This window comes from Hyaloscypha bicolor, assembly GCF_002865645.1.
Source record: "Hyaloscypha bicolor E unplaced genomic scaffold K444scaffold_141, whole genome shotgun sequence".
Lineage (NCBI taxonomy): Eukaryota > Fungi > Ascomycota > Leotiomycetes > Helotiales > Hyaloscyphaceae > Hyaloscypha > Hyaloscypha bicolor.
In genome coordinates, this window is record NW_020194643.1 from 449131 (window position 1) to 476801 (window position 27671).

The 27671-nt window shown below is 49.1% G+C and overlaps 8 protein-coding genes and 1 non-coding gene across 9 annotated transcripts; 4 read left to right on the forward strand and 5 right to left on the reverse strand.

Annotated features, from left to right (window-relative positions):
• Positions 1–100: 100 nt before the first annotated feature.
• On the forward strand, positions 101–1144 carry K444DRAFT_511814 (uncharacterized protein; the record flags this gene model as incomplete). The annotated part of the gene is made up of 1 exon (XM_024873476.1): positions 101–1144. A coding segment is annotated over one exon (1044 nt), but the record flags the coding sequence as incomplete, so codon positions are not given.
• A 166-nt stretch (positions 1145–1310) lies between these two features.
• Positions 1311–2828, reverse strand: K444DRAFT_646638 ((S)-2-hydroxy-acid oxidase; the record flags this gene model as incomplete). Its single annotated transcript, XM_024885223.1, has 3 exons — positions 1311–1463; positions 1523–2406; positions 2726–2828. 3 exons carry the CDS (start codon positions 2826–2828, stop codon positions 1311–1313), a joined length of 1140 nt encoding a protein of 379 aa, XP_024730622.1.
• Positions 2829–5562: 2734 nt separating this feature from the next.
• K444DRAFT_540984 (uncharacterized protein) lies at positions 5563–7173 on the reverse strand (the record flags this gene model as incomplete). The annotated part of the gene is made up of 2 exons (XM_024875755.1): positions 5563–6163; positions 6224–7173. The coding sequence occupies 2 exons, from the start codon at positions 7171–7173 to the stop codon at positions 5563–5565; spliced, it is 1551 nt and encodes a 516-aa protein (XP_024730623.1).
• Positions 7174–10844: 3671 nt separating this feature from the next.
• On the forward strand, positions 10845–11644 carry K444DRAFT_145135 (uncharacterized protein). The gene has a single exon (XM_024870556.1). It carries the CDS (start codon positions 11090–11092, stop codon positions 11552–11554), a length of 465 nt encoding a protein of 154 aa, XP_024730624.1. The 5' UTR covers positions 10845–11089; the 3' UTR covers positions 11555–11644.
• A 3598-nt stretch (positions 11645–15242) lies between these two features.
• K444DRAFT_t34 lies at positions 15243–15324 on the forward strand. Its single transcript has one exon. It is a non-coding gene; the product is annotated as a tRNA-Ile (tRNA).
• A 1924-nt stretch (positions 15325–17248) lies between these two features.
• K444DRAFT_635171 (uncharacterized protein) lies at positions 17249–20450 on the forward strand (the record flags this gene model as incomplete). The annotated part of the gene is made up of 8 exons (XM_024883830.1): positions 17249–17707; positions 17787–17857; positions 17928–18447; positions 18502–18640; positions 18790–19223; positions 19319–19398; positions 19449–19567; positions 19666–20450. The coding sequence occupies 8 exons, from the start codon at positions 17249–17251 to the stop codon at positions 20448–20450; spliced, it is 2607 nt and encodes an 868-aa protein (XP_024730625.1).
• Positions 20451–21744: 1294 nt separating this feature from the next.
• K444DRAFT_635172 (uncharacterized protein) lies at positions 21745–24369 on the reverse strand (the record flags this gene model as incomplete). Its single annotated transcript, XM_024883831.1, has 5 exons — positions 21745–21878; positions 21927–22524; positions 22578–23090; positions 23218–23768; positions 23820–24369. 5 exons carry the CDS (start codon positions 24367–24369, stop codon positions 21745–21747), a joined length of 2346 nt encoding a protein of 781 aa, XP_024730626.1.
• K444DRAFT_145421 (uncharacterized protein) lies at positions 24093–25386 on the reverse strand. Its single transcript, XM_024870557.1, has 3 exons — positions 24889–25386; positions 24283–24800; positions 24093–24233 (listed from the first exon to the last, which is right to left on the reverse strand). The coding sequence occupies exons 1-2, from the start codon at positions 25182–25184 to the stop codon at positions 24341–24343; spliced, it is 756 nt and encodes a 251-aa protein (XP_024730627.1). The 5' UTR covers positions 25185–25386; the 3' UTR covers positions 24093–24233; positions 24283–24340.
• A 224-nt stretch (positions 25387–25610) lies between these two features.
• On the reverse strand, positions 25611–26714 carry K444DRAFT_479449 (uncharacterized protein; the record flags this gene model as incomplete). Its single annotated transcript, XM_024872973.1, has 2 exons — positions 25611–26439; positions 26638–26714. Coding segments are annotated over 2 exons (906 nt in total), but the record flags the coding sequence as incomplete, so codon positions are not given.
• Positions 26715–27671: the final 957 nt, after the last annotated feature.

A 27671-nucleotide genomic window follows, 5' to 3' on the forward strand; every position in this document is an offset into this window, starting at 1 on the left:
ACCAATCGTCGATGACAAAGTGCTCGACTATGAGCCGCACCCACTCACCGACGCGGGGTTCACTGCCAGTGCAGGCGCATTAGAGGAGCTTACAAGGAGAGCAGAGAATCATAATCAACCTCCCACGTCCCACATTCACGGCTCGTCTACTTCTGTAGAGTCACACACATGGCTTTCGAAGATCTTGCCTGCAGGCACAATTGAAAGCGTCGAGAACAAGTTCCACCTGGGCAACTATGTCCTTGACCGCCAGACAGGAGAGAAAACATGGGAGGCAATGAGCATCTATGTGAGGGTCGGAATGCATCTTCTGTATTATGGATCAGCACAGGAGAATGCTTTGCATTGGAAGCGGACGCTGCAATTATTACAGAGCCAAAGCGAGAAAATGGGAATGGAATACGATTCTCCAGAGAGTACGCAGCATATCAACCCTTTCATCCAATCTTTCCAACTTGAACCTACGCTCTTCGAAATGGTCGAACCAGATCCAAACGCATACCCCACATTCAATGCCTTCTTCGCACGCGAGATCAAGGAATCTGCTCGCCCGATCGCAGAACCGGAGAACGACCTTGTAACTTCTTCGCCTGCCGATTGTCGTCTAACAGCATTTCCCAGCGTTGATTTGGCTACAAAATACTGGATCAAGGGATATGGCTTCACTCTCGAGCGTCTTCTTGGGAGTCCTGAACTTGCGGCACAGTTTAATGGAGGCTCCCTCGTTATTGCTCGACTTGCACCGCAAGATTATCACAGATGGCATGCACCAGTTTCGGGAACTGTTCGTGGAATTAAGGACATACCAGGAGCCTACTACACAGTCAATCCTCAAGCTATCAACGAACCAGGAACATTGGACGTGTTTTGCGAGAACAAGCGCTCGGTCATGACTCTCGAGCGATCTGCGACTGGTTCACCTATTGCGATTGTGGCTGTAGGAGCGATGCTGGTTGGTAGCATCAAGTACGTGGGAGGAGTTGATACCTTAGGAACCCAAGTAAGAAGAGGCCAATGTTTGGGTGCTTTCTACTATGGAGGAAGCACAGTCATTGTTGTCTATCCTCCAGGAGAGGTGGCGCTGGATGAAGACTTGGTAAAGAACTCTACTGGGCATAACATGGAGACATACATGAAGGTTGGATGGCGAACTGGTGTCAAGGCTTAGAAATGCAAAGATTCATTTCCTCTTCAAAACGCTAGCTTCAACAATCTATGCTAAGTGGAACGGATTTACCTTCAAATCTATATCAAAATGTAGAGAGTTCCTTCGGTAGTATGTGATAGATTCCGGAATCATTTCTTCTCTCTCATAGCCGTGCGAGAGGGCCATCTGCTCGAACAATGCCAAGTGAGGCTTTTGAGATTTCTGCAATCGACGTACAGCCAGTCAGCATCATACAGCGTCTGAATTCATCATAAAGTATATCCAGGGCCTTTTCCGCTCCTTTTTGGCCATCGTACTGGGAAGGTTAGCACCAGACAAGGAACTTTGCAAGGAGAAGGGGGGAAGTAAACCTACAGCCAGGCCCCAGATCATAGGCCGTCCTATCCAGCAGCACTCAGCACCAAGAGCTATTGCCTTGAATATATCCGCTCCAGTTCTAATGCCACCATCAATATGCACCCTGATCTTCCCATCCGCCGCTTCGACGCATTCAGGCAGCGCATCGATCGTAGAGGGGGTGCCATCCAACTGTCTCCCACCATGATTGCTAACTATTACTCCATCACATCCATATTCCCTTGCAAGCAGAACATCTTCAGCGGTAAGTACGCCCTTGATCCAGATCTCCATCTTCGTCCTCCTTCTAAGCCAAGGAATTTCCTCAGCCCAGGAATGGGTATCAGAGTTGAAAGCCATAAACCCACTATCATGCGTCTGAGCTATAAGCATCTCAGACGTCCTCTCAATCATTGGGTAGCTCAGCCCATCAGGAGTCCGGAAGTCATTGCGCCACTCATTATACCTTACTCCCAGCACCGGACTATCAGCTGTAAGGAAAATGGCTTTACAGCCCGCTTTCTCCGCACGTTTGATGATCCGTTCTTGGAGCGCGCGGTCTTTCATTGTGTAGAGCTGCATCACATGCCCGACATCTCGAACTTCTCTCCCGGCTTGGATCACATCTTCCACGGAGTAATTAGAGAAGGAGGATATGCCCATTAGTATACCGCGTTTTGCGCAAGCGCGGCTAGTTGCTAGCTCGCCATCCGGGTGTGCCATTGCATGAAGACCGGCTGGGGAGACGCAGAGTGGGAAGGAGATCGTCTTTCCGAGGACTACGGTGCTGAGAGTGGCTTTTGAAACGTCTCGGAGGACGCGGCAACGAAGACGGTATTTTTGGTAGGAGGTTGAGTTCTCGTGGACGGTTATTTGGCCGGTGGAGCCGGAGTTGAAGAACTCTGTTTGTCGGGGACTGTTAGAGTTTCGATGTGAAGAGGTTGAGGATGAGAATTAAGGGACTACGTGGTGGACAGAAAATGCGGCATAGGTTTTCAATGTCCCAAGCCAAGTTGGACAATTATCTCCGAGCGAGGATGTCGATGCTCCAGAACTCTAAATATCTTTTGAAAGGGACTTGATTTTGGATGTACCACTACAACTCGAGGAGACATCTAGATTGGAGGTATCTGACATGATCCACCTTGACTTGGGACATTGAAAGTTTAGTGGCGCTTTTTGTCCACCACGAGGAGAAACGGAAAGAAGGATATGGCTTGCCTCGTTTGAAAGTAGGGAGCTTCTTAGAACCTTCTCTCTGGAGATCCTCAATGCTGAGAATCACTTCCTCGCTAACGCTTGCAATTACTAGTTTCTCCTCCATGATGGCTGATCGCTCTGTGTTAGTTTTGGCTGCCCTGGACTAACGTACCGGTATAGGTTCGTTGATTGAGGCTCGAGGGCAAAAGTAGTAAGGTCGAGTTTCATATAATCCGTACGAACGACTGTACAAATAGGCTAATAGCTTCCAGGACGATGAGTCAACAAAAGTGGGTGAGTAGCCGATCACGGCGGCCACTCCCCCGTGCTAACCTTTGCTTCGAGTCAATAATAGAAGAGCTCTGAAGAGTACAAGGTGAGAGATAAGAGCTGGGTGTCACGCCCTTGGCTGACCGTAGCGCGAAATGACATCTATTCTAGTCCTCTCACGAATATCGCCATTCGCGAATAGCACCTTCCCCCTCGCGAAGGGCATATGCCATTCGCGAATGGCGTACCTTCGTGACTGGCAGGTGTTATTCGCGAATGTAACCTGCCAGTCACGAAGTTGTCCGCTAATGTGAAGCTATTCACAAAGGGCGCATGCCACCCAAGAATAATCTCACATCAGCCTAGGGTGGCCACTTTACAGTAATTGAAAAGTAAATTATCGTTACCACCAGAGTGTAACGTGGAGAGTAAATTACACCTTACGATACAGTCATGTGACGCACTAACCCGTTTTAGTAAAGAAAAGTGGAGAACTAGGCCCGAAAAGGCCTAGAAGCTCTCCGGAGATCCACATCCCAAGTCCGGGCTCAGAAAACCCGATTTTGAGGCCTGGAAGGCACTAAATCGCCCCCTAAAAGAGGGCACGTGCTGTAACGAAAAAAGTAGATTACGATACGTAAAGATAAAAGTAGATTACAATATTACGCGTAATGTTACAGTTCCACCACCCTACATCAGCCCTAGTACCCGCTTAGTAATTAGTCTAATTAGTACTCAAACTATGAAGTAGCGGTGAAGCTTTCCTAATACTTCGCATCTCCCACGTTAATTGTAAGCTTGATTCCTCTACCCTTTCTTGGTTTTATAGTATAGCTAAGTAGCTAGATTAAATTAATACTTACTCCTACATATCGCTTTTTGGGCACGTGCCAACTGAGAATAGCCTTGCATTCGTGACTGGCATATGCTGGTCAAGAATAGGCTTATATACCTTACTAGCATAGCAAGTGAGAATCGTAACTATGGGAATAATAACTTTCGGCACTAGTATCCGCCATTAGTGTGGCCGGTTACTAAGAAACGAGACCCCTATTTAGGCGAAGGAACAAGAGGTATGTTGGGACCTTCCTATATAAACTTCGTTTATTCTTTTATTTCGAAACACAAAATGGTTCTGGTGTTCCGATCTCTCCGTATGGTTCTTGGAGCGTTCACCTCCTCCCACCGAAAATTCCATCCTCCTAATTGCTCATAGTAAGATTACAGTCCAGGGTGTTCAAGCGGAAGCTCATCAAACGCTTGCTCCGGGATTGTAAAAGAAAAGCTGAGTTCGGATGAAATGCATTGTCAAATTCTAAACTTTGACCGAGTCTCTCTTTTGTTGTCATTATGTTTGGGACCAAGATCTTGAATTATGGAGACTCTTAACTTTGTCAAAAGACCGATCTAGGTATGGAAGGTTTTGAACGGCTCGAAGAGCATTCAGTAAAGCACGCCGTTGTATTTCAAATTACCCAAAATAGGTATGTGCCAGAAACCACTGTGACTTGTCCGTGCCTGCAGAGGTAGCTAGAAGGCTGTAGTTTTACCATAATTTTCAAAGATTATAGTGGCAACGAAGTGATTATCAGTAAGATCTTAGAAAATGTGGATGTTTTGATTCTCTCTTGAGAACTTGAGCATGTTCTGAAGTATTTGGGAAATTGGTTTAGGCTCCTGTTGTTACTTGGCCTTGGAAATTCTAATTGGTAGTAAAGCAATTAGTTCACGTGACTTGAGTGGCTCTTGAGATTTCGGTACATTGAGATGGATAAGGACTCTCAGCGTGCTAGTGTGGTGAGATGGCAAAGGGCCATATCGGAACTGGGATGGATCGGGAGTAGGAAGTAGGATCAAAGCAAATGTGAACTTCATTCACGGTCTATCTAAACATCAAGCAATTTACCACCGTCATCATCATCTCTATCTCTCTTTTTGTCCCCAATCACGTGCCTCGACACGTCCTCCTTCTCTTTCTCGCAATCAAACATCAAACTCACAACCAATAAGGCAAGCAATAACAGAACAGAGCAAAACCAAACATCGCACGCAAAACAATCTACCTCTCCAAGCATCCACCAATCCTCCACAATCTATCCTATGCCAATCACCACCTATCCATCACCATTATCCTCCGTGACCTCCGATCCGCGTGGGCAACATCCATGGCATCCGGCATCAAAAGTAAATCCCGGCAAATAAATCCACGGTATCCATACGGCATCTCCTCGGAATGTATGTCCGGCAACAAAATTCCTGGCTTTCTCCATTTCATGTCCTTGGGTTCAATGGGCTTCCAACGGCAGTATCCGCGGGCATATAGGTCTGTGTGCATGACTGGTCCATGACTTAGACTGTCGATATCCTGTGTGGTGGAGTACGCGTACTGGGAACCGCTGTACTATCACCTTGTGGGGTATGAAGGATTCGAGTGTCACGGCCATGTTCGAAAGGGGGTGTTTTCTTTGCGTAGACGGGTGGTCAGTATGGCTTCAAACATGCTGAAGGGGCGAGAAGGAAAGGAAAGAGAGCAGTTAGTTTCTCGGTACTCACAAAGTCCTAGTTCAAAGCTGGTTGAGGTGTTCAATTCAGCCGGACTGCTGATTGAAGTTCTGTCCCACAGGAGCGGAAATGATGCGCTGGGTTGTTTGAACCATTACCTTGATGCAGTCGTTTGCGTTGCGTAGTAACGCCATATTGTCAGCATTCCTTGGGTCTTCGAGTTTGGCAACAACCTCAAGGAGTATCTGCTGCTTCTCTTGGTAGCGGTCAACCAGGCTTGGTTCCTGTGGCTGGCGGGTCACAGCCGGGGGAGTGGTATTCCTCTTCTGGGGCTTCTCCATGAATGGGGCATCATTTGCAACTTCACTTGCCTTGCGTTTTTTACTTTTGCTTGCAGGCCCAGCCGAAGGCTGGGGAGATCCCGAGGTGTTGCTCTTGGGCTGAGTTCCTGGGTCATTGTGGACTCGTTTCATGTGGTCTCTGAGATTCCAGTGGCGCGGGAAACCATTTCCAGGAGCTCCTCGCTCACAACCCTCATAGGTGCAGAGGTATGGTTTGTCGCCGTGGCCGTGCATGGCATGAGCTTCACGCTCGTGGCGGAGCAAGCAAGCCGTGGATGAGAAACAGAGATCCTTGCAAGTGCCGACCTTGCACTTGTATGGCTTCAGGTGGGAGTCCACGAATTTGCTGGTGACACATTTAGTGGTTAGCGTTGAAGACAGGGAGGGAGGGAAGACAGGATCATACTCGTAATTGCACTTGAGCTTTTCGGGCTTGTGGGTGCAGTTGGCCTTTGGGTCATCCTCAAATGGACAGTGGTACAATCCATCGGCCTTGGGAGTCACATTGTGGTAGAGCTGATGTTCCCGGGGAGAATTGTCAAGATCTAGACTCGAGCGGCCAACTAACTTGAAGGACTCGTCAGAGGTCTCAGAAGTTCCTGGTAGACGGGGACGTCTGGAGGCGGCTGCCGAGTCGCTGATAACTTTGGATTGCCGGGGGCCAGGCTTCCTCGTTGCCCTGTCACCAGTCGTTGTGTAAGGGGGCTGTTCCACCAAATCAAAGTCAACGTCCTGAACGTACCTTGGAGAAAGGCCATCAAGACTTGGCGAGTATTCCATAGGGCTGTTCGTTGTTGATGTCATCATCTGTGGGGGTGGCACCGTCCAGGGATCCTCGAGTAAAGTGGGAGAAGACCTTTGGGATTCCAGGAAATCAGCAGCACTGTCCCACAGGTCATGGGAATTCATCATCGCACTAGGATGAAACGATAAGGAATCCCTTGACACTGGAACTTGGCTTGGCAGCGAGCTGGAAACTGGGGTCAAAGAAAACATCTCATCTTCAGGGGCGAACGGATGGTACGCGGGTCCTGATGCCATTGGGATAGGTGCAGGCGCACCATCAATCATGGAATTCCTCTGTAACATCGGGTGGGCCCCGGCAAAGTCCTCTCCATTCTGGTATGAATAATTCTCGAATTCCTGGAGATCCTGGTGCGTGGGATCATAAAAATCCACAGGGCTATTTGACCTGTCTGAACCATCTGACCTTACCGATGGGGCATGATATGACATCTGAGAGCCATTTTGATATATGCTCGATGATCGGATTTGATCAAATGAGTAAGCAGCACTTGAGTAAGTGGTCCCTTGGGAATGAGCTCCTAATGAGTCCGTGGACAGTTGCCTTGACATCTCAGCGGAGGAGAGTTCTGAGTTCCATGGCGCTCTGGAGCTACCTGAAAATGACCCTCGGCCATGGCTTTGACCGGATTGAGCCTCCTGGGGAACATGGAATGAGTTGAGAGGCTCAGGAAATCCACTCTGGGCACTCCCATGGGGTGATATTGAATCTTGGTGGAAGTTCTGTTCACCTTCACTGTTCCAGAATGGTCCACTGGATTGACACTGGGCAGGTCCTGTTTGAGGCAAAGAAAATGGAGGTATTCCACGGACAGGTCCGTTTGGGAGATTGAAGGGGCTACACGAGGGTAGGTTAGTGTGCTGTGCAACCACTATGTCAAAATATATATATCGCAGAGCAAAAAAGACAAAACACAAAATTAGACTCGAATACACCTAAACGTCGTTACGTTAGCATGGCGACACCTCGAAAGGGGTTACGTATGTGGCTACAGACCAGGTGGGGTCGCCATGGGTGAGCAGTGGATCCAAGTTGCAAATCAATTCCCAGGTTTATGGCGAGGCCTTTGAACGGGCTGCACGGGGACATCCAGTGGTGCGACAGTCTTAAAGTATCCTGAGAGGTATCTCGTCATCCTGGAGTGAGAAGTCCATCGGTCCATAGGCAGATGTCTGCATGGAAAACAACACAAAGCAATGGTTAGTGTATGCTCGGTCGCGAATGAGGGGGTAGCATGCAAGACACCAAGTTGGCGTTGAGCAAGTGTACGTACTCAGGGGCATGATTGATGCCTGACTGAACCCAGCACCGGCCGGTGCTGGTCTTTCCTCGTCGGCGGTGCGACTGATACATATTCATCTCCTGATGCAATCCTGCGGTAATATGGAATCAAAAAAACACGGCCTATCCATGATGAACGGAGCTTTATTGGTTCCTAACTGGGTTTGTTGTTGATGATCCTCAGGTAAGTCGACATATAAATTCCTGATGCGGCTGCGTGCAATTGATGCTTGCGAAGACGGATGACACCGACGTGACGGTTGGGCACCGTCATAAGACAGTGTGAACATATGTGTGTTCGGTGTCCACAACTGTTGGTTTGATTTAATGTGTCGGCAAGGACTTGCTGACCACATTCCGATCCAAGACGGGGCGTCAGCTGTCGACACGTGATTCAGCCTGGTGCTGTGACAGATGCGATGCTCCTCTGTGGAAATCCTGATGATTGGACAATCTGGAAAGCCATGAACGGCCGTTGTAGTTCCTCGGAGTTTCCCGGCTTGGAGGAGCCAATTCCATTTGTTCTGCTGAGTACTTACACAAGGCCATATTTCGCCGGGCCTTTGGGTGAAATCCTGTCACGGGTGGGCAGATCACATGATAGAGCCTTGGCAGGGCGTGGCTGACAGCACGAGAAAGAAAATCTCCGGAGAGCCTGGTAGAGCTGGGACCTGGGAAAGCGGATTGGTATCCAGGGGAATCCAGAGACGATGGTTGCGTGAAGAAAAGAAAAACATTGCTTTCTGACAACATGGTATTCTCGAAATCTTGCAAAAAGTTCAAAAAAAAACAAGCGTGATGAAAAACAATATACCTGGAGGCGGCAGCCTTGGTCCTCGGGTGCTTTTGGAGTCCAGTCATATTGTCCAGCTGATGTAGCCCAGCGGTCTGAGTTTCCACACAAGTACTCATTGGGAGGCAAAAGGGTCCTGAAATAGAAAAGAAAACCGGCTTCCACTCTGGGTCGATTTGTCGTTGTTTCTGGTGTAGGATTTACTTGAGCCAGCGGCTGAAGCAAAGCGTCGATGTTGTTGTTATGGTGGTGATTCCCGGTGCCTTGGATAGTTGCAAACAATCAGGTCGGTGCAGTGGTTCTGCAGTGTTGTGGAGGTTGAGGCATACAGGAAGAAGGGGAGATCAGAAGGAAGAGAGATGGTGATTGTAATGGAAAGAGGAAGTGGGGGGATGTTGGGCACTTAAGCGTCGCCTGAGCCTGAAGATTGCGTGAGACAGTGATGCGCTGGCAGTCGTCGCTAAGTTTATCCAACTTATCATAGAGCAAAGAATTGCGGGCCGTCTGCAGACTCGCCGGTCAGGGATTTTGGTTGGAAAAGCATGCATTCGGACTGTGCTAGCGGAAGTGATGCGTTTTGCCCTCGTGCAGCACAAGTCACGAATCAGTGGTGTCTCCTATTCTGATTCGAGTGCAGCGTGCCAAGTTCAGGATTTGGCACAGGAGGGCGACCGCGCAGCGACCCGCAGGCGGCGAGTAGGATCCCACAACACCAGGCCCGTCGAAGCATCGAGAGTTTTGCCAAGGATCGCACGCCCGTGAAGCCAATGATGGAGAAGGCCCGCCGTGCAGCAAAGTCAACAGCCCCCCGGCCGCTGTCAGCTTGAGTCTGAGCCTGCGAAAAATGGCGCACCAAGTGTGAAATCTGCCGCCGGCCCGGTCCAAGGTTTCAACTTCTTCCTGGGAAGCGGCGAAACTCTGGGCATGGGCATCCGCGTCCTCGAAGCTCGACTTCTAAATTACCGCACTCCTGAAATGCTGATCTCTGAAGATCTTGCCGAGATCAGTCAAAGTCTCAGGGGGATCTCGAAAGCACAGACCGACTATTCCTGGACGCATTCCGAACCCTTCCGTCATCATCGTTGCTTCCGGGGCGCTTGTGAGGGGAGCCCTCGGTCTCTGATGCGTTGGCGGCATGTGCAGCAGGTGTGGCGGGCATTGTGGGTGATTGGAGATCTCCCGCATCGCCCGCAGCAACAACAGGAAACTCATCGATGGCCTCGTTGGCGCAGAGTAACACCGTTGCCCAGTAGTGCGCCCGGGTGGAGAAGCAGTCCGTTTCCGAGTCCTATCACTTCATCCAGATGGCTTTGGTGTTGCGGATGCTGCGGTCGATCGCACGACAGAAAGAAAACTCTAAGAATCTCTTAGCCAGTGGACTCTTCTCACGCGGAGGAGTCAGGGTCTGGCTTCGGTGGTGGAAGCACATGTGAACACATTGATATGATTCAATCCAAAGCCTCACGGTTGCGGCGGTTGACAGCAAATTGATGTTGATAGTCGGTGAGGGATGAAAGATGCTGAACGAGGCTGGAGCTGACAGGCGGTGGCGACTCTGTCCTGCGAGGTTCAGTTGGCGAGGCTGGCCAAAAGCCCCGCACCTGTGCTCAAAAGTTCGCCTTTGGTAGGCGGCGATGTTCAGTATTCGTCAGAACGCGGTGCTCCAGATGCAGGGTTTCTCCTTCTCCTCAACCACAAAGTCCAACCTCAAGTGACAACCGATAGTGTCAAGGCCGTCGATGTGACGGCCTGCATAAGGCCAACATCCAAGCCTGGACAGCTTTCCCGTTCGAGGAATTGAGAAGGCTGTGAGGCGACTCAGCGAACGCCAAGACATCTTGTCGATGTGTGAGGCGGTGGTGATTTGCTTGAAGTTTCTCATGTTGATCTCCACTCTTAGCATGGCCAGTGGACAAAGATCCTGAACTCTTTGGCATAGAGTTTGCAGAGTCAATCACCAAGTGAGGCTTTGACAGAGACTTGACGTGGAGCACTGAGGAGGAAGCGCAACGCAAGGCTTAACGTGTGTTGGAGTGGTCCGAATACGGTTTCAAAGACGTCGAGGACGTCATCCCTTCAGCGAGATTGAACTCTACCCAGACCGCTTTTTTCTCCAGATCATCCAGAAGGGCAGGTGTATCTGGCAGAGAGGGCTGTGCTGAATCCGAGTGGAAGCATTCATCCACTTCAGACAGAATGACCATGTGGTATCACCATGGCGCTGTGAAATCAGCCCCGAGATTTGTCAAGGCTTTCCGTTGCTGTAGATGCCTGATCCAAGGGCCCACATCAGACTTTTCTCTTGGATAACCAAGTGCCCACCAAACTGAGACGGTCCCGATGTCGAAGAGAAGGCTTTTGCTGTTGCAACCCACTGTTTACGTGAAACCATAATGTTGACGTGTATTTGCTTGGAAGCAAGTTCCGAATATCGAGTCAGAGGAGCAAGAAGCATGCCTGGCTCGCGATCGACAGAAAAGGAGGCACGGGATTCTCAATATCCCAAGTTAAAGTCAGACAATTATGTAGACTCGAATGGGATAAGAGGTCACTACTTTAGAGTTGCGAGCCATCTACAGGGGATATTGTTTGAACGTACCATAACTCGAGGGGAGGTCTATCGGAAAGGCCATATAAAATTGTCCGGCAAGGCTTGGAACATTACAAAAAAGTGGCGCCTTTTATTTTTACCCCGAGAGGGACAAACGAGATCAATCACATCATGGGGCTTTGCCAGGAGCTTCCAATTTACTTTGTCAAAGTCGACGACTCAAGCGGATCATTATGTTCGTGATGCACCATCAGGTCTTCCTTCACTTATGGAGCGAGAAGCATGCCTCAGTGTGGACAGAAACTAAATCCTGATTTGTTGAGAGGAGGTGGACTTTGAATGTACCGTAGCTTGATAGAACCTAAATCAGATGCTTATCTACAATGGCTGAGCTTCACTTGGGATATTGTATACAGTGCGAGACAGCAATCGTTGGCGCAACGAGGTCCCCCGGAGCAGTGGAGTTTGGGCGATCTCGTCTAGGATATGGAAGTAGAACGACGTTTTGGAGCGCTACTGCGTGGACAAATGCGCACAACTCCCGAAAGACTTCACCTCGTGCTCGTGGGGTGCAGCTTGCGTATGCGTCACTGTGGTCGCATCGCGCAGCATGCTTGGAAATGTTCTTCAGAGCACCTTCAAGTGGTATGAACCAAAGCAATGCTTTACTGGAACCGCCCTTAATAGCAGCCAACAATATCATCAGCCGCTTTGGAAAGAACCAGGTATATCTCCTCCAAGAAGGGACAACTCAATGAGCATCTGTAATAGTCGCAGAGAATACCACCAATCATTATCTCTAATATCAGCTGGCCACATACCCTGCGCTGGAATTCTTTCGGCGCCGACGAGTCCAGAAGCGCATTTGGCCATCCTTCTACAGATTGTTTCGTACTTCAACTTTTCTTCTAGCGTCTGGGCGAGAATGATATTCTGAGGATAGTCCACAGCCTCATTCACAGTACTACTATCTTTAGGCGGCACCGAAGAGGCCTCCTTACAAGTAATTGCCGAAAGTCTGCGCGCGTCCTTGAATGATTCGACTCCCATCTTGTTACTCGCTGTGTCTTCTTGGCCAGAGCCAGAATTGGAAAGAGCAGAGGAGGAAGGCCAGGCCGCAGAGCCCCATGATTGAGCGTTGAATCGAGCGGGTGAGAAGCCAATCAGTGCACCGCCTGTTGGTGTTCTCCAGTCCGTATAAACTTTTAATAGCGTGGTGCTGCGACGTACGAAATACTTGAGCCAGGAGCAGGAGGGTAAAGTCTCGCAGAGGGGCTAGTGTTGTCTTGACCGGCCGACATTGGCTCACTTTCCACCTCCGCATTTGCGTCTGCGTAAGTAATCTTACCGTAGTCCTCTCCTCCTTGAAAGAGATCGAGCACTCCATTATCCTTGTTTAAAGTCTCTGTTTCCTGGGTACTGGTGTTCAAGAAGATCTTGATGTCCGAATCACTTAGCGCGGGGAGCTTGCATGGTTGCATCCAGGGGTCGATGACCCTTTCCGTGAAGCTATCCAAAAGTGGTGTGACGTCTTCATCCTCTTCTAAAAGCTTCACCTGCCTCACAATTCTGGAGCTCGGTCAAGGAAAGCAAATTCATGCTTTGACAGGCCGACATCTTGCCGAAATTCATCGATTTCCTCTTGGACAATCTTCAGTAGATCCATAACGCGCCCCAGAGGAGTGGTGGTCGGTACCATCGATAAAGTCATTTTCAGGTACTCTTCCCCATATTCTTCTGTCGTGCTGATTTGTCCTTCGAGGAGCTGTAGGAGTTTCGGTAGTGTTTCCGACAGGATTCTAGAGCTGAGAGAGTGCATTTTGGCGAATATCTTCTCCTGCGTATTAACTGCAGGATGGAAGTAACTTCCTGGAAGCTGAAGACCCATGACACAAAGCGGATTGAAGCGGCGGTCGAGAGACCAATGGTACCCAGATTGCAGTCTTTCCTTTACCACCACCTCATGAATGGATGTATCATAACATGCTGCGTTTACCAAGTTACGCATCCAGTCGCACTCAAGTTCTAAGTATGGTTAACAAGATTTGGACTCTTATAACGAACGCCGAGGAAATTCAGACCGGTTTGAATGTACAAATGGAACTTGCCCGCGCTTTCACTTGATACATTGTTGTTCCACTTCCAATGTTCATGTTGTTTGGCACTGCTGGAAATTTGCATCGTTTCTCTCTCGGGAAATAGTGCAATAATCTCTAAACAAGCCGTTCTGATCCCATCTCCCAAAACTTGCAATTCTTCCCTGGTCAAGAGATCTGCAGGAAGTGATAGAATTGCGAGGTTACTCCGGAATGGCTGGGATTCCACTTCACGCCAAGTTGGTATTGCTGTTGGAGTTCGCCAGGTTTGGAGGAAGCTCTCAATTGTCAGCTTCGAAGTGCATGCGTGAAACCATTGTTCAAATATGTCCACCAAGTCGGAAGACGCGATGCCTTCATCCTCCCACTTCTGAAGTTGATCTTTAAAGGGATCAAGGTTCAGCTTCCTCTTTTCCCTCTTAAAGGGCAATTCCTTCCCGGGAATCTGTGGCCCCATTCTTTCAGGCGGGTTGAGATTGTATTGTGATGCACTGTAATTTGGTGTTCGGTGGCTAGATGTTCCACAATCTTGGGGGGGATTCGGCACTACCGGCCAATTTCAAGATTTCCTTCATGTGAATATCCAGCCCACGTCGACGTGGTGCTAGTTCTCTGCCTGTCGCTACCCGTCGAAGGTGCTATTCCATGGCCCCTTTGCGCTTTTGCACTTTCTCCCCATCGTCTATCAATGACATAGGTGATGAGTGGCTGGAAAATGGCCGGGGGTCACCAATGCGGTAGGGTCGGGCTGGAAAGATGGTCAGCGAAAGCGACGGTATCTATCCTCAGCTCTTCTCTCCATAAGACAGCTTGAGGGGTAGTAGGATATCGACTGTAGACGAGGCCGGCGGTCGGTCAAGTCCGAATCGTTTTCGAAAGTGTGATGTAATTCTCGAACGTGTGGAGCCAGGTCGAGTGCGAGAAGTGGAGTCGAGACAGAGAGTATTCGGAGGTGGAAGTCGACGAGTTGCCGCATTCGAATTATGCAAGTTCAACTTAAATGGCTACTCAGCCTATTTACCCAGGTGATATATTCGTACGGTGCAATAAATCGAAGGGATTCATCTCAAAGACCTCGAGCTCTCTAATCTGGAAATGTGTGGCACAGCCCAGAAGCATCTTAACTTTATAGCACTCGGTACTTTCGGCAAACCAATACGTAATGCGATGCAATATGGATAATAAAATAAAGTACCTGCTCAAATTACTTTACCAGTTACAAAGCCAGCTACTTGGTGTATTTTTACCGAAGCTTCCTGAACCCTATATAGAATAGGTGGGCTTCGGATCGAAGGTTGATTCTTTCGCTTGTGCAGGCACTACATCTAAGGTGGCGGTTCTGGCGGAATGCACTAATCTTGGGGAAGAAGGCCTTGCTTTGTGTTTGATAGAAGTCTTAAGATCACAAAACGTCAAATGAGGCATGAAGGTACGCGCATTGCGGGATCACTGATCCCATGTGGCCAAGATTCTACGAACAGTAGCGGAAATTGGTGCATTTCAGGCAGAATCCAGTGCTTCGATGTGTAGACGGCACATGAGGTGGAAAGTGGCGATTGAGGGTGGTTGGCAGGCAATGAGGCTACTGCCTGTTGTAAGGCAGCGCTCCTCGGATTCTGAGACACTCATACTAAGGGCGCGAGAATGGTTTTGCCCAGGATGTCACATATCCCCTCGTCTCGGCCGCAGGGCTGGTGGTAGCAAAGATTCCAACAAGTTCGTCCGGAGGGGTCATGGTGCTCTTGTCAGAAATTTCTCGGCACGTGACTTCAAGAACGCTCAGTCGCTTAAAAATTAATACTAAATATTATTAAATAAGCACTTTTGGTTAATTCAAAACAACGCAACGGTCGCGTAAGTTCAAACGAACATCCCGCAAAGCTCCGTATTCTAACAACTTCATAGTTAGCTCAGTTGGTTAGAGCGTGGTGCTAATACTCAATGATTACGCCAAGGTCGCGAGTTCGACCCTCGTAGTGACCAAAAAGGAAGATTTCGATTTTTTAATGATTTTTTTTCTCTGATAGAGCCGGAGCTCAAATGATTTTTTTTGGGGCTACCACTTCCTCAATGCGGGATAATTACCTATCCCACCAAGACCCGCTGTTTTACTCCAAATCTTTTACCACGCTCAAGAACCGCAAAATTAAGCCCAAAGGATCTCTAAATAGATCGGAAAGTGTGGATTACTATACATAGATGTGAAGAGATTTGAACGCGTCGTGCGGCGCGGGTGCGGTTCCAAAAGCAGAATTATGTCCTGGGTTTCTGTGAGAATTCCCTTTTTAGATCAACTTTTCGAAGTCCCGAAGTAAAGCGAGACATTTATCTCGGCACAATGTTTCAATGAGCCTGAACTTTGGGGACTTTTGAAGGGACTTAATTTTGAATGTACTATAACTCCAAGGGCTATTCGATATCGAAATAATGGAATGTCCAACTTGACCTTCGGACTTTTGAGAATGGGCGCCGCTTTCTGTCCCCCGCGAAGATCCGGCGATGTGACGGGAAACTGGTCCATGGAAACATTGCCATGAACGATCAAAAATCGATTGGATTAAATTATGAGACCTTGAACCGGCGTGCATAGCTTCATCAATGAGCTTTCAGACAAATGGAGGCGTACAATCGCAAAGAGTCACGTGATATCATCGAACTTTTCTCTCCTGTTAGTACCCGTAACCCATAATACGCAGGAGAAACAAATGAACTCCTTTGCTCTCTGCTGGCCCTGTGCTCGGTCTAGTAGGAATGTCACGTGGAACCCAAGGCTGTTGAGCAACCTCGCTTGGGCCTTCAGAGGCAGCAACCTCCAGCAACATCGACACTTCGATGTAACATCTGGACTTGCTCGTATCTGACCACCGAATGCGAGGAATCGTAAAAACTGTTTGGCCCTTGATATACGGTCGCTCTCTAGCGTCTAGACATTGATCGCAATCTTTGCCGGACGAGCGTTCGACATCTCAGCCTGCTTTCGATTTCGCCCCGGAGACGCTGGCAACAACTGGCCCTCCTTCAATAATGCACTGAAGGGAGATAATATCAAGTAATTGCTCTTGCTCAGTTGGGTGTGTAATGTGCTAAAATTTCCAGCCAGAACCAAGAACGATGGTCTACTTCCATCTCACAGTCGCAACATCCCGTTCTGGCTTATGAGAACTATGACATAGTGAAGCTGCTCAATTTCCGCCAAACTTCCTTTCATCACAGATTTCTTGTATTTTATTGGACAGAAACCGACCTTACGCTTTGTCGCGCAGCGACGATTCAATCCTCTTCTCAACATCTCTAGAAGTCGAATCATCCATCCCCTTTATCAAGGTAATGAAACCGCGTACCGGTATCTCTTTCTGCAGCCATTGCTTGCATTTCCCCTATGAGTTTTTGACTCTTCAGATTTAGAGGGCCACAGGCCGCGAAGGTTGAGCTTGAGCGCTCTTCAAACAATCAGCCCTAGTCGGTTTTCGTCAGCGGTCCGCTCTCCTCAACTGTGAGGTAGCTCCCGCCAATTTTCGTTGCTTGTCACGGTGATCAATCTTTTTTCCAGATCGTCTTAGGACATCGAAGCTTGAAGATTCCTTCGGGAAGCTGGAACAAAGGGGGGAATCCCTTTTGAATGAAAACTCCTTCGGCGGCTGGCCGAAGTCGGGATGCCGTTATAAAGGCCTTGTTTCCCATCCGAATCGTGTTGTTAAAGATTGTCTGATCTGAATATGGTCTTGCTGTATCGCTGCTGATAGAGGATCGTATTCTAGGTAGATGGTCGCTCTTTAGAATTCGGGGTGAATATTGAGCCTTAATTCACGTGCGATTTTAAAAGGCGGTGGGACTTACGCGGCGCGAGGCTGTATTTACTTCGAGGTTCAACTGGCTTTCGCCTCAAACTTGTTCCCCGACGGACGATGCCACTTCAAAAAATCAAGGACCCGTTCCACAAACTCAAGGAGACGCTGTCCAAATACCTACCGTCTTCTACAAAAGCAACTACACCAACAATGACAACATCATCGATCTTCGGCCTTGGAAAGCGACCTGAGCCTCCGAAGGCGTCAAATCCTGTACCCCAGATCTCTGCCGGCGGATCGCGCAGCAACAGGATGTTCCCGAAGGAGCTATCGCCCGATCTGGTGCTGTTCAACAATATCTTTGCACAGCTGCATATGGAGTGCAGAGCTTGTCATGCAGAGTTACTGCTGGATATCGATACACATCTCCAAACCTGGCTCACTGGCACGCAAGTCATCCCGCCAAACTCTCAGATTTCTGTCTTGCACTGCCAAAAGTGTGATCATTCGACTTGCGTTGGATGTGGTGGCGCGCCAAAGCTGAACAAACACCACTTCTTCACAACCATCGGCGTGGTATGTATCCCCTGTCTGCTTGTCCGACCATTCTGCGATGCGTCGAAACTCCTCGAAGCAGGACTGACTACATTCCCAGGTCAATCATTGCTGCTATGAAGGCAAACTCTTTGGTATATGGCTTCTCCTTGCCAGATTCGACAAAGCTGAGTACGTCCTTCCCATTCTCAGCTGAAAGTTGGGGGACATCGAGGAATGATGAATACTGATCGACATCTAGATTGCCAGTCACACAGGCATCGACCTCCGCCAATCCGAAAAGAGGAGTCAAACCGAAACCAAAGATGCCACATGCCTCAGCCCAAAATGGTGTTGGATACAGCTCGAGTGGTGACCCATACGGTGCATATTACGAAATGGACCACGATCAGTTTGCTGCATACCTTGATGATTATGATGCCAACGAATCTGAGGATTTCCCCCCGAGTGCTATGCCACCAATGCCGATGCCGGGATTCCATGGACACTACATTGGTCCTCCAACTTATGTAGTACGAGCACCTTCCATCAAATGCACAGAGGAGAAGACAAAATCCCAAGACGAGCTGCTCATCGATACCCTCAAGCTTTTAACGACCTTCTTGCCTGGCCCTGGCTCGCCGTCGGGTCCAATCGAAGAGATTCGACTATATCGCCTTAGTTTCCTCTTCGACAGGATCGCCGAGTTGCTTCGAAATGATTCTATAATCGACATCACACAGAGGAAGAAGCTCTATAGAGAAGTCTTTACGTTTGTCCAAGTAAGTCCAGAGACCGGTATAGGGTTCAATTGGGATACTCATTGGCTTTCATAGGCTGTCGCAAACTCCCCTGACCTCGTTGGACTTTTGCTAGAAGAGCGCCCCGATAAATGCAATAGCCCTGGCATTCATAGTATCCAAAAATCGTCGCACAGGCCAGGATTCGCCCTTGAAAACCTTCAAGATATTCCAGGTGAGCAATTTCTTCATCTAATGTCTGTATTTGACTTGGAAACGTACCAGGGCTGGCAGCTCAAGCGACACTGAGAGCAAAATTCTATCTGTTGGGACAGCATATCTGCTCTCTTCTCATGCCCAGAAGACTTCGCTAACTTCACCAAGGAATATTCGCGCCGTCGGTATTCACAGGCAGCTTAGACACGTACCGTCAAGCTAAATCGTTCCTTACCATTTCCAACATGCCACAAGGAGATCAGCCTGGAGCTCCGGTATTGATCAGGAACAAGGCCCCGTCCATTTCTCGGGAGAAGAGAGACGACGATGATTCGGTCCAAATGTGTCAGCTTATCATTGACATATACGAGTATCTGCAGAAGCACAAGGATCGCCCGACGGTTGCGGTTGACCATACCGATATCTGGACAAAGTTTGCGGAAGAAAATAGGGTAACATTCGATGACGATGTACTTAAAAATCATCGCTTCATAGCCGAGATTAAAAACCTCAAGGCATCAAATACGAAGGGCCGACTCGTAACCATTGGCAAGGAAGTGGCAACTATGACAACCTCTCTTCCCGCGGGTATCTTTGTCAAGGTAAGCCATTGATCTTTCATTAATCTTTGGACATCTTTACGGTTCACGTCCATCACCAATGTCCACGCTAGCAACTAACGAGCTGATGTTTCTAGGTTGCTGAATCCCGATCCGATGTTATGAAGGTTCTCATCGTTGGCTCCGAAGGCTCACCATATGCTCATGGGTTGTTCATGTAAGAAACTATCATCAAGGTGGCTTAGAGTGTGGCTAATGGTATTTCAGTTTTGATCTTTTCCTTGATGCCAACTATCCTTTTAGCCCTCCCAAAATGTCCTTTGTCCTTGACGGTAATGATAGCGAGACCTATTCGTTCAACCCTAATTTGCACCGAGGTGGTGGCGGTAAGTGTTCTGATTCTACAATCCCCCCTGTTTAATCTGTACAATCAGATTTACCACTTGAATATATGTCGAACACAAACTAATGCTACACTTTTCAGTCTGCTTATCCCTTCTGAATACGTGGGAAGGTAATCCTAGTGAGATGTGGCAGCCGATGAAAAGCACCGTCCTCTCTGTCCTCATTAGTATTCAAGCTATGATCCTCGGTGCCCCGGTCCCTTGGGTTAACGAACCCGGATTTTCGAACCAAGAAAGTACGCCCCAGGCCAAAGACCATAAGTTGCTTATGCAGACCAAAACCGTCAAATATGCCATGATAGGTTGGCTTGAGAATAAGTTCAGCATCCCTGACGCAAAGGACTACGTTTGGAAGGATACCAGTCAGATGTACTGGAAGCACAATGGTAAGGCTGCATTCGAGACTGTGAAGGCATGGGCGGTCGACAATCCTGATTTGGAGAAATTCGGTGCTAAGTCTGCGGCTCCTAAGAGAAGAAAGGGCAAGAGTAAGGAAGTCCAGGCTGGGTCGGTCCCAACGCAGGATCTCGTCGAGAAGCTTGCTCAGTGTCTGGGCCTGCCTTGCGACAATTCATCCCACAAGCGCAAAGCCAGCTCATCTGGTAAATCTAATGACTCGAAGAAGCTGAAGTCCGAATCCTCAGAAGATGACAGCGTCGAGTCCCGATGGTATTACAAGGGTGCGAAGACGACGAAGGATGTTCGCGCCGCCTGTAAGGAGTTCGGTATTGGCTCTGCTCCCACAATTGATGCCTGCATTACCAAACTGGAGAAGCATGTCAATACCAAGGGAAAGGCGAGCGAGGAGTTGGTTGAGAAGTGGGGCGAGATGAGAGAGGTTTTCCGTGTCGTTGAGGCTGATTGAGGTTTCTCATATGGAGTCGGTACATTGGTGGCGTGGCGTTATTGCACGAACAGCGGTCTTAGAACAGTCGGGGGGGTAGTCTCACGGCCTTTTCGATTGTTCGTTGTAGCGAAATCACGGGTAGTTAATTTCATAGATTTGAGAGCCTTGGGCGAACAAATAATTTTGTTGGGCTGTACAATTATCGACGCGACCTTTCAGTCGTCTCCAGATTGTTCCAACCCCTGCGGGATTCAGCCTCAACAGCAAAGTATTGTCTCAAATTTTATTAACCATCCTTTGCACCTTGATCCCATCCCAACTGCGTCTCTTCGTAAATCTTCGTCTAGAACCTCCTTGAATTTCAATCATGTCATACCCGCAGAACAAAGCCCGACCTCACCGCAAACCTCAGTCAGGCGATCAAATCCCACGAATGTGGCTCACTCTCGGCACGTAATATGACCACATACCCAGTTAGCGAGTGAGTAGCGGTTGATTGACCGTGTCTATTATTTGTGTGATAAGGAGAAAAGAAGATCATTGAGAGAGAGAGCGAGAGAAGGTTGTCGTGGATATTGTGGGCTAGGACGGATGAGGTTAGAGTGGATACTAGTGCGGCGCTAAGGAATTGCTCCTTGAAATTTTCGATTTCCCACCTGCAGCTTTCTTCACCATCACACCTGCGACTGCAGAAGACTCTCACGATCGAGCGATCGAATCAAAATTCATGTCTATCGCGACTGTAGCTGATTCACAAGAATGAACAGCTTCTGCATCGACGGTCGTGAACGACACTGACTTCAATCAAACTACGATCACGAGTGACGATTGACGAAATCTTCCGATCCTTATCAAGAATTCTCTTTCTTTTATTCTGAAGAATCAACCCCCCCCCCCAAGAAAAACCACATATTGCCTACCTCCTGCGCCTTTTTCATGGACTCGAGCGTCACTTATTTAAATTATCGTTCGTGGGAGAAAGAACCGACGGCCTAGACAGCCAGTCCCATCCACCCTGCTGGCGTAGACTCTGTGCGCCAGGAGGACTAATCTGGACAAACATCTCATAGCATACATTTCCTTGATTCAATTCAGTTTAATACTTAGGGCATGATAGCAGTGTTAAGAGGGACCACGTGTTTGGATGTAAGAGAATTGTAGAATGGAAAGAAGGGTATTTTCATTTGGTGGTTTAGGTTGATACCACGAAGCGTGAAGTCGTCGCTGAATCAGATATCTACGCAGTCTATATTTTCAAACAATACCAACGCCGTTCAATATAACTCCTACCCGTATGCTCATGATTCGTTAATCAATCTGGAAAGAAAGATCTCAAAAACTTTGCGGCCAAGCGGCCGGTGTTGTTGGTTTTGATATCGTGGGCCGCAACCGTGTAGCCCAGGTTGATTATCGCAGGCCTCTCTGACAGTTGGACAATCTCGGCCCCTGATTGTGTTAGTCTTTCTCAAGGGTTGAAGGTTGAGGCGAACTCACAAGAACTGCAAACAACCCCATAAATCGACCTCACCATACCCTCTGTCGTCAAATCAAGCCCCGTCCTCCCCTCCTCGGCAGCCATCTTAAGTGGATTGAACGCCTTCTCCCCTCGTCCACCACTGCTACCATCCTTATGACTTCTATAAATATCATGGAACAGTTTCTTGCACTGACGGAAAGGATATTCTTCCAACTCCTCACAAGCGTTAAAGCTTTGGTTTCGGTTATAAGACGCTTCACCTCCTTTCTCTTGGATGTTGCAGACGACCATCACGTCAGCTGCCGTTTGCAGACCTTCGATGCAGAGGCAGAGGATGAGGATCGTGCAGAAGGAAGTACCCCAGGAGTCTTTGGTCCGCGAACGGAGGGAGCGTTCTAGGTCCTCAAGCACTTGAAGTGTGATCTCACGATGCAGTTTGTGCATCACGTACTTGATTTGGCGATTCAGAAGGCGTGATGAGAGGTAGGCTTGTGGTGTCATGCCAGGCGCAAGCTTGCTATAGAGTTCGCGAGCTGATCTATCGCTGAAGGTTATCATACAACCCATAAAGTAATGAATGGCGTGTAGCTTCAGTGCGTTTTGGAGGAGGGAGACCTGCGGCTGTCATTAGAACTTCTCAATACTGAAGATTGGAATGGATTGCTTACATCTTTCTTCGCGGCAACGTACTCGCCTACGATCTCTAAGATCTGACTGGGAAGGCCCGATACGTCTCCAGATGTTGCTTGCTCGGCATATTTGGTATTCGAAATCATATCTTCGACATGCTTATTGCACTTCTTCTTCATCTCCGATACCGAAAGGCCGAGAATGCCAACGGGTGCACTGGGCATCCGTACTAGTTGCGCAGCCTGGTCTGCTTCTGGTGGTGTGAGAATGGATTGCTCGAGCAGTTCGTTTCCGATGGCTTCGAAGGTGTTGGTGTGCAGCCTCATGGGCTTGAACACCGAGCCGGTTGAAACTTCAACGACGATGACAGCGTCAAGGAACCCGGTCGTATTCACAGAAATCAAGTCCTCGATCTTGCTTTTCCGGAGATGCGCATGCATGAATTCTGTGGCTATCAGCTGGTAATAACGGAAGGAAGGAGGGAAGTGACCAACCTGGAAAGAACGTGGACTCATAGTCCTTGAAGCCAGATCTCCAGCAAAGTTGATGTGCTGTAAGTGAAGGTTGCTTCTTACTCAGGCTCTTACATCTATTGCAAGGTTCTCCTTCTGACTGAGGCTCGGAGCACTGTCTACTTGTTAGCATATGGCATCCTTCACGCGGTGGCAAGAGGCTTACAGGAACTTTCTGGTTCCAGCAGTTCCAACACGCATGCACCCTTCTAATACGACGGGCTTTCTCCTTGGTTTCATAGTCAAGCTCTCCCGTTCGACATCCGCGATTCTCTTTCTTCGGGATCTCGCTCACTCGGAGTAGACCACCCTTGGCAACAACAACATGTTCCCATCCTGGAGAGTGGTCCTTCTCTTTGCCCTTGGCAGAGGAAGTTCTTCCAGAACGAGATCGTTTCCCCAGGCTTGGATGAGTTGACTTACGGCTTTGCGGAGATACAGAGACACTTGTCCCATATTCGACGCCGGCATAGTTCTCTACATTTGGTCCAGGAGATGGAGCAAAAGCTACGAAGCCGGGTGGGAAGAGATGCATTCGCTGCTCGACGGGCGTCCATGGATCGTCGAACATGTTCTGCGCCCTGGCAGGCCGGGATGGCAAGGTGTACGACAGCGGTTGGCAAGCAGCAGAAGTCTGGTAGTTTGACATGGATTCCTGGTAGACGACTGGTCCGTGGCTTTCTAATGGTACGTATGGATTGTACACCGTCCTCGGTTCTGCTTTCATTAATTACTGTCTCGAATCGAAGAGCTGAGTGAGGTACATACCGGGACTCGATAAACCAGCAAGCACACGTTGCTGGTCATGTGGCATAGACGACTGGGCTTCCTCCTCCACAGCATCTCGATCCATCGCCTCCTTATCCACCGCGAAAGCCGAGCCAGGTGTCCAAGGCTCAGGATCTCCTGGGACCGAGAACAGAGGACCTTCAGAGCCCTGACCAGACGAATTCTCCGAGTACGTTCTGGTGTGGTGCGACGGTGTGGGCACCATCACATAGCTTCCATCTGTCGTGGCACTGGGCGTGTTGACATTGACGAAGCTGGTTGCTGCTGTGCCTACTGAGGCGGCTCTGTAGTTCTGCCAGCCGTCGTAGGCTTCAGCTGGAGCGACGTAGTATTCTGAAGGGAAACCTGGCATGACTACATCGGGGTTCTGAGTTTGGCCATCGATGGCTATGTCTGTGAAGGTTTGAGTGTGGTTTGTGTAGAGGTAGTTGGACTTCGGGACCTGAGCAGACAGGGGTTGGGAGGAGTTGTAGTAATATTGATACTGTTTTTGAGAATCATCATCTTGCTTGTAGTCCTGGTCTCCCATCTTGAGGACAGTCGGGGTCCACCAAATGTCTGTCTCGGGAATGGCGCGGTGGGGTCTGGAGGTGTGGGTGCCGTTGTGGAGACGAGGCTGTCAGCTCGATGCAGGAAAGTCCCGGAGACCTTGGACAGAAAGGGCAACAAACACGGCAATTGATGGCACACAAAGCGAAGATGTCAGATCTCAAAGGCGACTCTTGAATTCTATTATAGGAAAAGAGAGCAGAGCCCCGGACTCGAGCGTTGTCACCTCTGGGGAAAGCTCTCGTACCGAGTAAGGGGTGGCTTGTTCTCGGTATCGGATCCGTCACCGGTGGCTGACAGGATTCCTGGTCAGGGCTGTTACTTGCTGCGTCTCTCGACACCAGGCGTGGTGGGGGGGTTGGTTGGGCACTGATTGGGGGCAACTTGTGGGGTACGGCCGTACGGGTAAAACTGTTTGGATTGTTACTGGGCACCATTCTTCTTCTGCAGGCGTGGCCAAACGACCCTCCCCTTCTGTCACCGACATCAACATACATACATGTGCAAAAAATCAGATGTGATCCTCCCGCCAAAACGCCCAGCTTTGCAGCCGCAAAACAGTCGGTCAGCATTCATCAACTTGTAACATTCGCGGCCACCCAATGCGTGCTCAAAGTACAGCAAATCAGAAGCAAGAGGAAAACGCCCCCGGTAACGAAGGTGGAAAGATCTGCAGCTTTGTGCACAAATGCGCACTTCTCCCAATCGCGCCGCCGCACGTGAATTCGTCTCATGCTGGGAGTTTGATGGGACTGCATGTGGCCGCTTCAACGGCCAATTGATCTGCGGGTGCATAAGGCTGAGTCCAGGGCGAATTCCACTATCTCTTCCAAGGCGTCTTCAGGAACCCTGGTAAATTACTTCCATCCTCAACTAACGAACTGGCGGGCTGCCAATTAAAGCTGTTTTCCGTGACGGGTCCCCGGCTGATGGGACCACGTTTCCCACCATAAATGGGCAGCAAATAACATGAAAGAGAATCCGGCAACCAAGTTTTTTCCAAGGGTAACTCCAAGTGGGAGAGTGATATCCATTGGCAGAACAGTACCTAACGCCGGGGTAGATGCAAGGTGAGGTCGTGAAATCAAAACGGAGATTTATGGTCCGGAGCGGTACCGTGTGGAACGGCTCCGCCCCTCCTCGATCTGCCGCTCAGTTTGAATATATAACTAGCCATTGATCTCCGTTGCGGGCGAATCCCTAAGTACTCGAGTGAGAGCGAGAACTTCTCGAATTGATTGTGTTCTCCGTTGCAAGGTATAATTGGTCCATATAGCTCATTGCATCCGCATCCCGTAACAGTTTGGCGACCTGGATGCCAGCAGAGATGAGTTGAAGTATGTTCCTGTCGTCCTTGAGGGGTCGGGATTGGTGTTTGGCGGCATGCCGCATCTCGAGGGAGTTCTCCAAAATGGTGATGAACTGTTTGATCTGGCCATTGTACAACACCCTGGCTGGTATCCGTCGCTTGGTAGCGAGACGTTTCAAGAGATATACCCACTCAGTCCACTCCCGGTCTTGGGGTCTTTCCACTGGCCGCATCTCCCCATTGGCTAGAGGGATCGGGAACTGGTACTTCGCCACGAAGTCGAAGGCACATTGAGACAGCCGGTCATTGACTCGGGTAAGGATACTATCCTGCTCGTGGACGACGAGATTGGTTGGCAGGTGGGGCAGTTCTCTCTCCTGTTGGGCAATGTATTCTGGTGATGGCCTCGGAATATATTGGTGCGGTCCGTCAAATTCATCCCTGTTTGACGGACGTCTTTGCTGGTGCCCCTTCGCTTCGCTCTTAGACTTGCCAGCAGACTTGCTTGAAGGCTCAAGCACGTAATCCGTTGGACTCGGGGGTGCAACATACTCATCCATATAAGCCCCCTCGGATGAGATCCTTCCTTGAGGTTCCCAACTTGAGGTTTGCCCGGTGTAAGAATCGTAACTGGGTCCAGCGGATCCGTAGACGGCAGAGGATGCTCCGATAGTGTAGCCAGTAGGAGTGTACATCGCATCCGAGTGGATGAGTGGTGTGGAAGAGGTCGTTGGAATGGGGCTGTAGGTTGTCATGGCTGGAGCATATGTGGCGCTTTGGTTTCTACTTTCAGTGTCTTCGTTCGAATGTCTGGGTTTGAGACGTCTTACCTCGAGGATACGTAATAAGCGTTATTGTATCCAGAGTGGGTGGCTTCTGGATAAGTTGCACTTCTTCGTGGTCAGCTCTCGTTGCATGTATCCTCAAACTATTTCCTACCTTCTGGAGGTATCCAGAACTGCATTTCCATAGGCGTAGTCTGGCTGGACTTGAAGACTTCGTCTTGAGGCCATCATTTCGCAAATTTACAAAATCCGTGGGATGAAGAAAGAGAAACAGATGTACGAGAGCACAAAAGAAATCAAAGAGGCAGATGTCCTGTTCGGTTCCTTGGGTACTCTTAAGATGATCTCGTATGTCCAAGTGGCCCACGAATGAATAGACGGTCTATATCCGGGATGTCAAAGTCTGTCTATCAGAGGCTTGGAGCGGTGTGGAAGTCCGATGACCAAAAGATATGGGGATACCTTCGCAAGATGGTAAATGTCCGTTATGCTTTCATCGGAATGATGAAAAGCGAAGTCGTTACTTTATAAGTCTTCGTTGAGATGCCCCCTTTTTGATATGAGTGTTGTTTTCCAACGACGTCAGGGGGTCCAAAGGGAGGGAAGTTCAACTAATCGAATGCAATCAAGGCGATTGCATGGGCTTGAACCAAGGATTAATTCCAGATCCTTTTGACAATGTCAAGTTGGGGTGATTCGAAGGCAGAATAAACATGAACCAGCTAATAAGATGGGCGCGTTCGTTGATAGCAAGTTGCAGGATTCTGTTTGAATTTACATACTCGGCGATAATGATCCTCGAAGTACCTTCTCTAAATCGAGTGTGCTGCAACCAGTGTTATGGAACACGCGCTACTCGGCAACGTATCTGGAAGCTGCAAGGAACATCCTTCAAAATGAGTTGTTGTCTATCCCATCGGTGAAGGGATTCGAGTGGAGGTGGCTTTCCTTCAGGCATCATTGGGCGGCGGCTGGCCGAATTGGAGCCCAAGGCAAGTTTGACATTTTAAGAAAAGGCCTGGAGTGTGGTGGCAAGTGCCAAAGGTATCTTTTGGATGTTGGATGAGTGTAGATGGTACAAGGTTGGCCTTGTCGTGGAGATGAAGCGGAAGAAGCGGTGACAACCAGCTTGGGCAGGAATGCTGACCTGCCTGGGACTGAGCCCAACCCCCTCATGCGTTGGTGCCC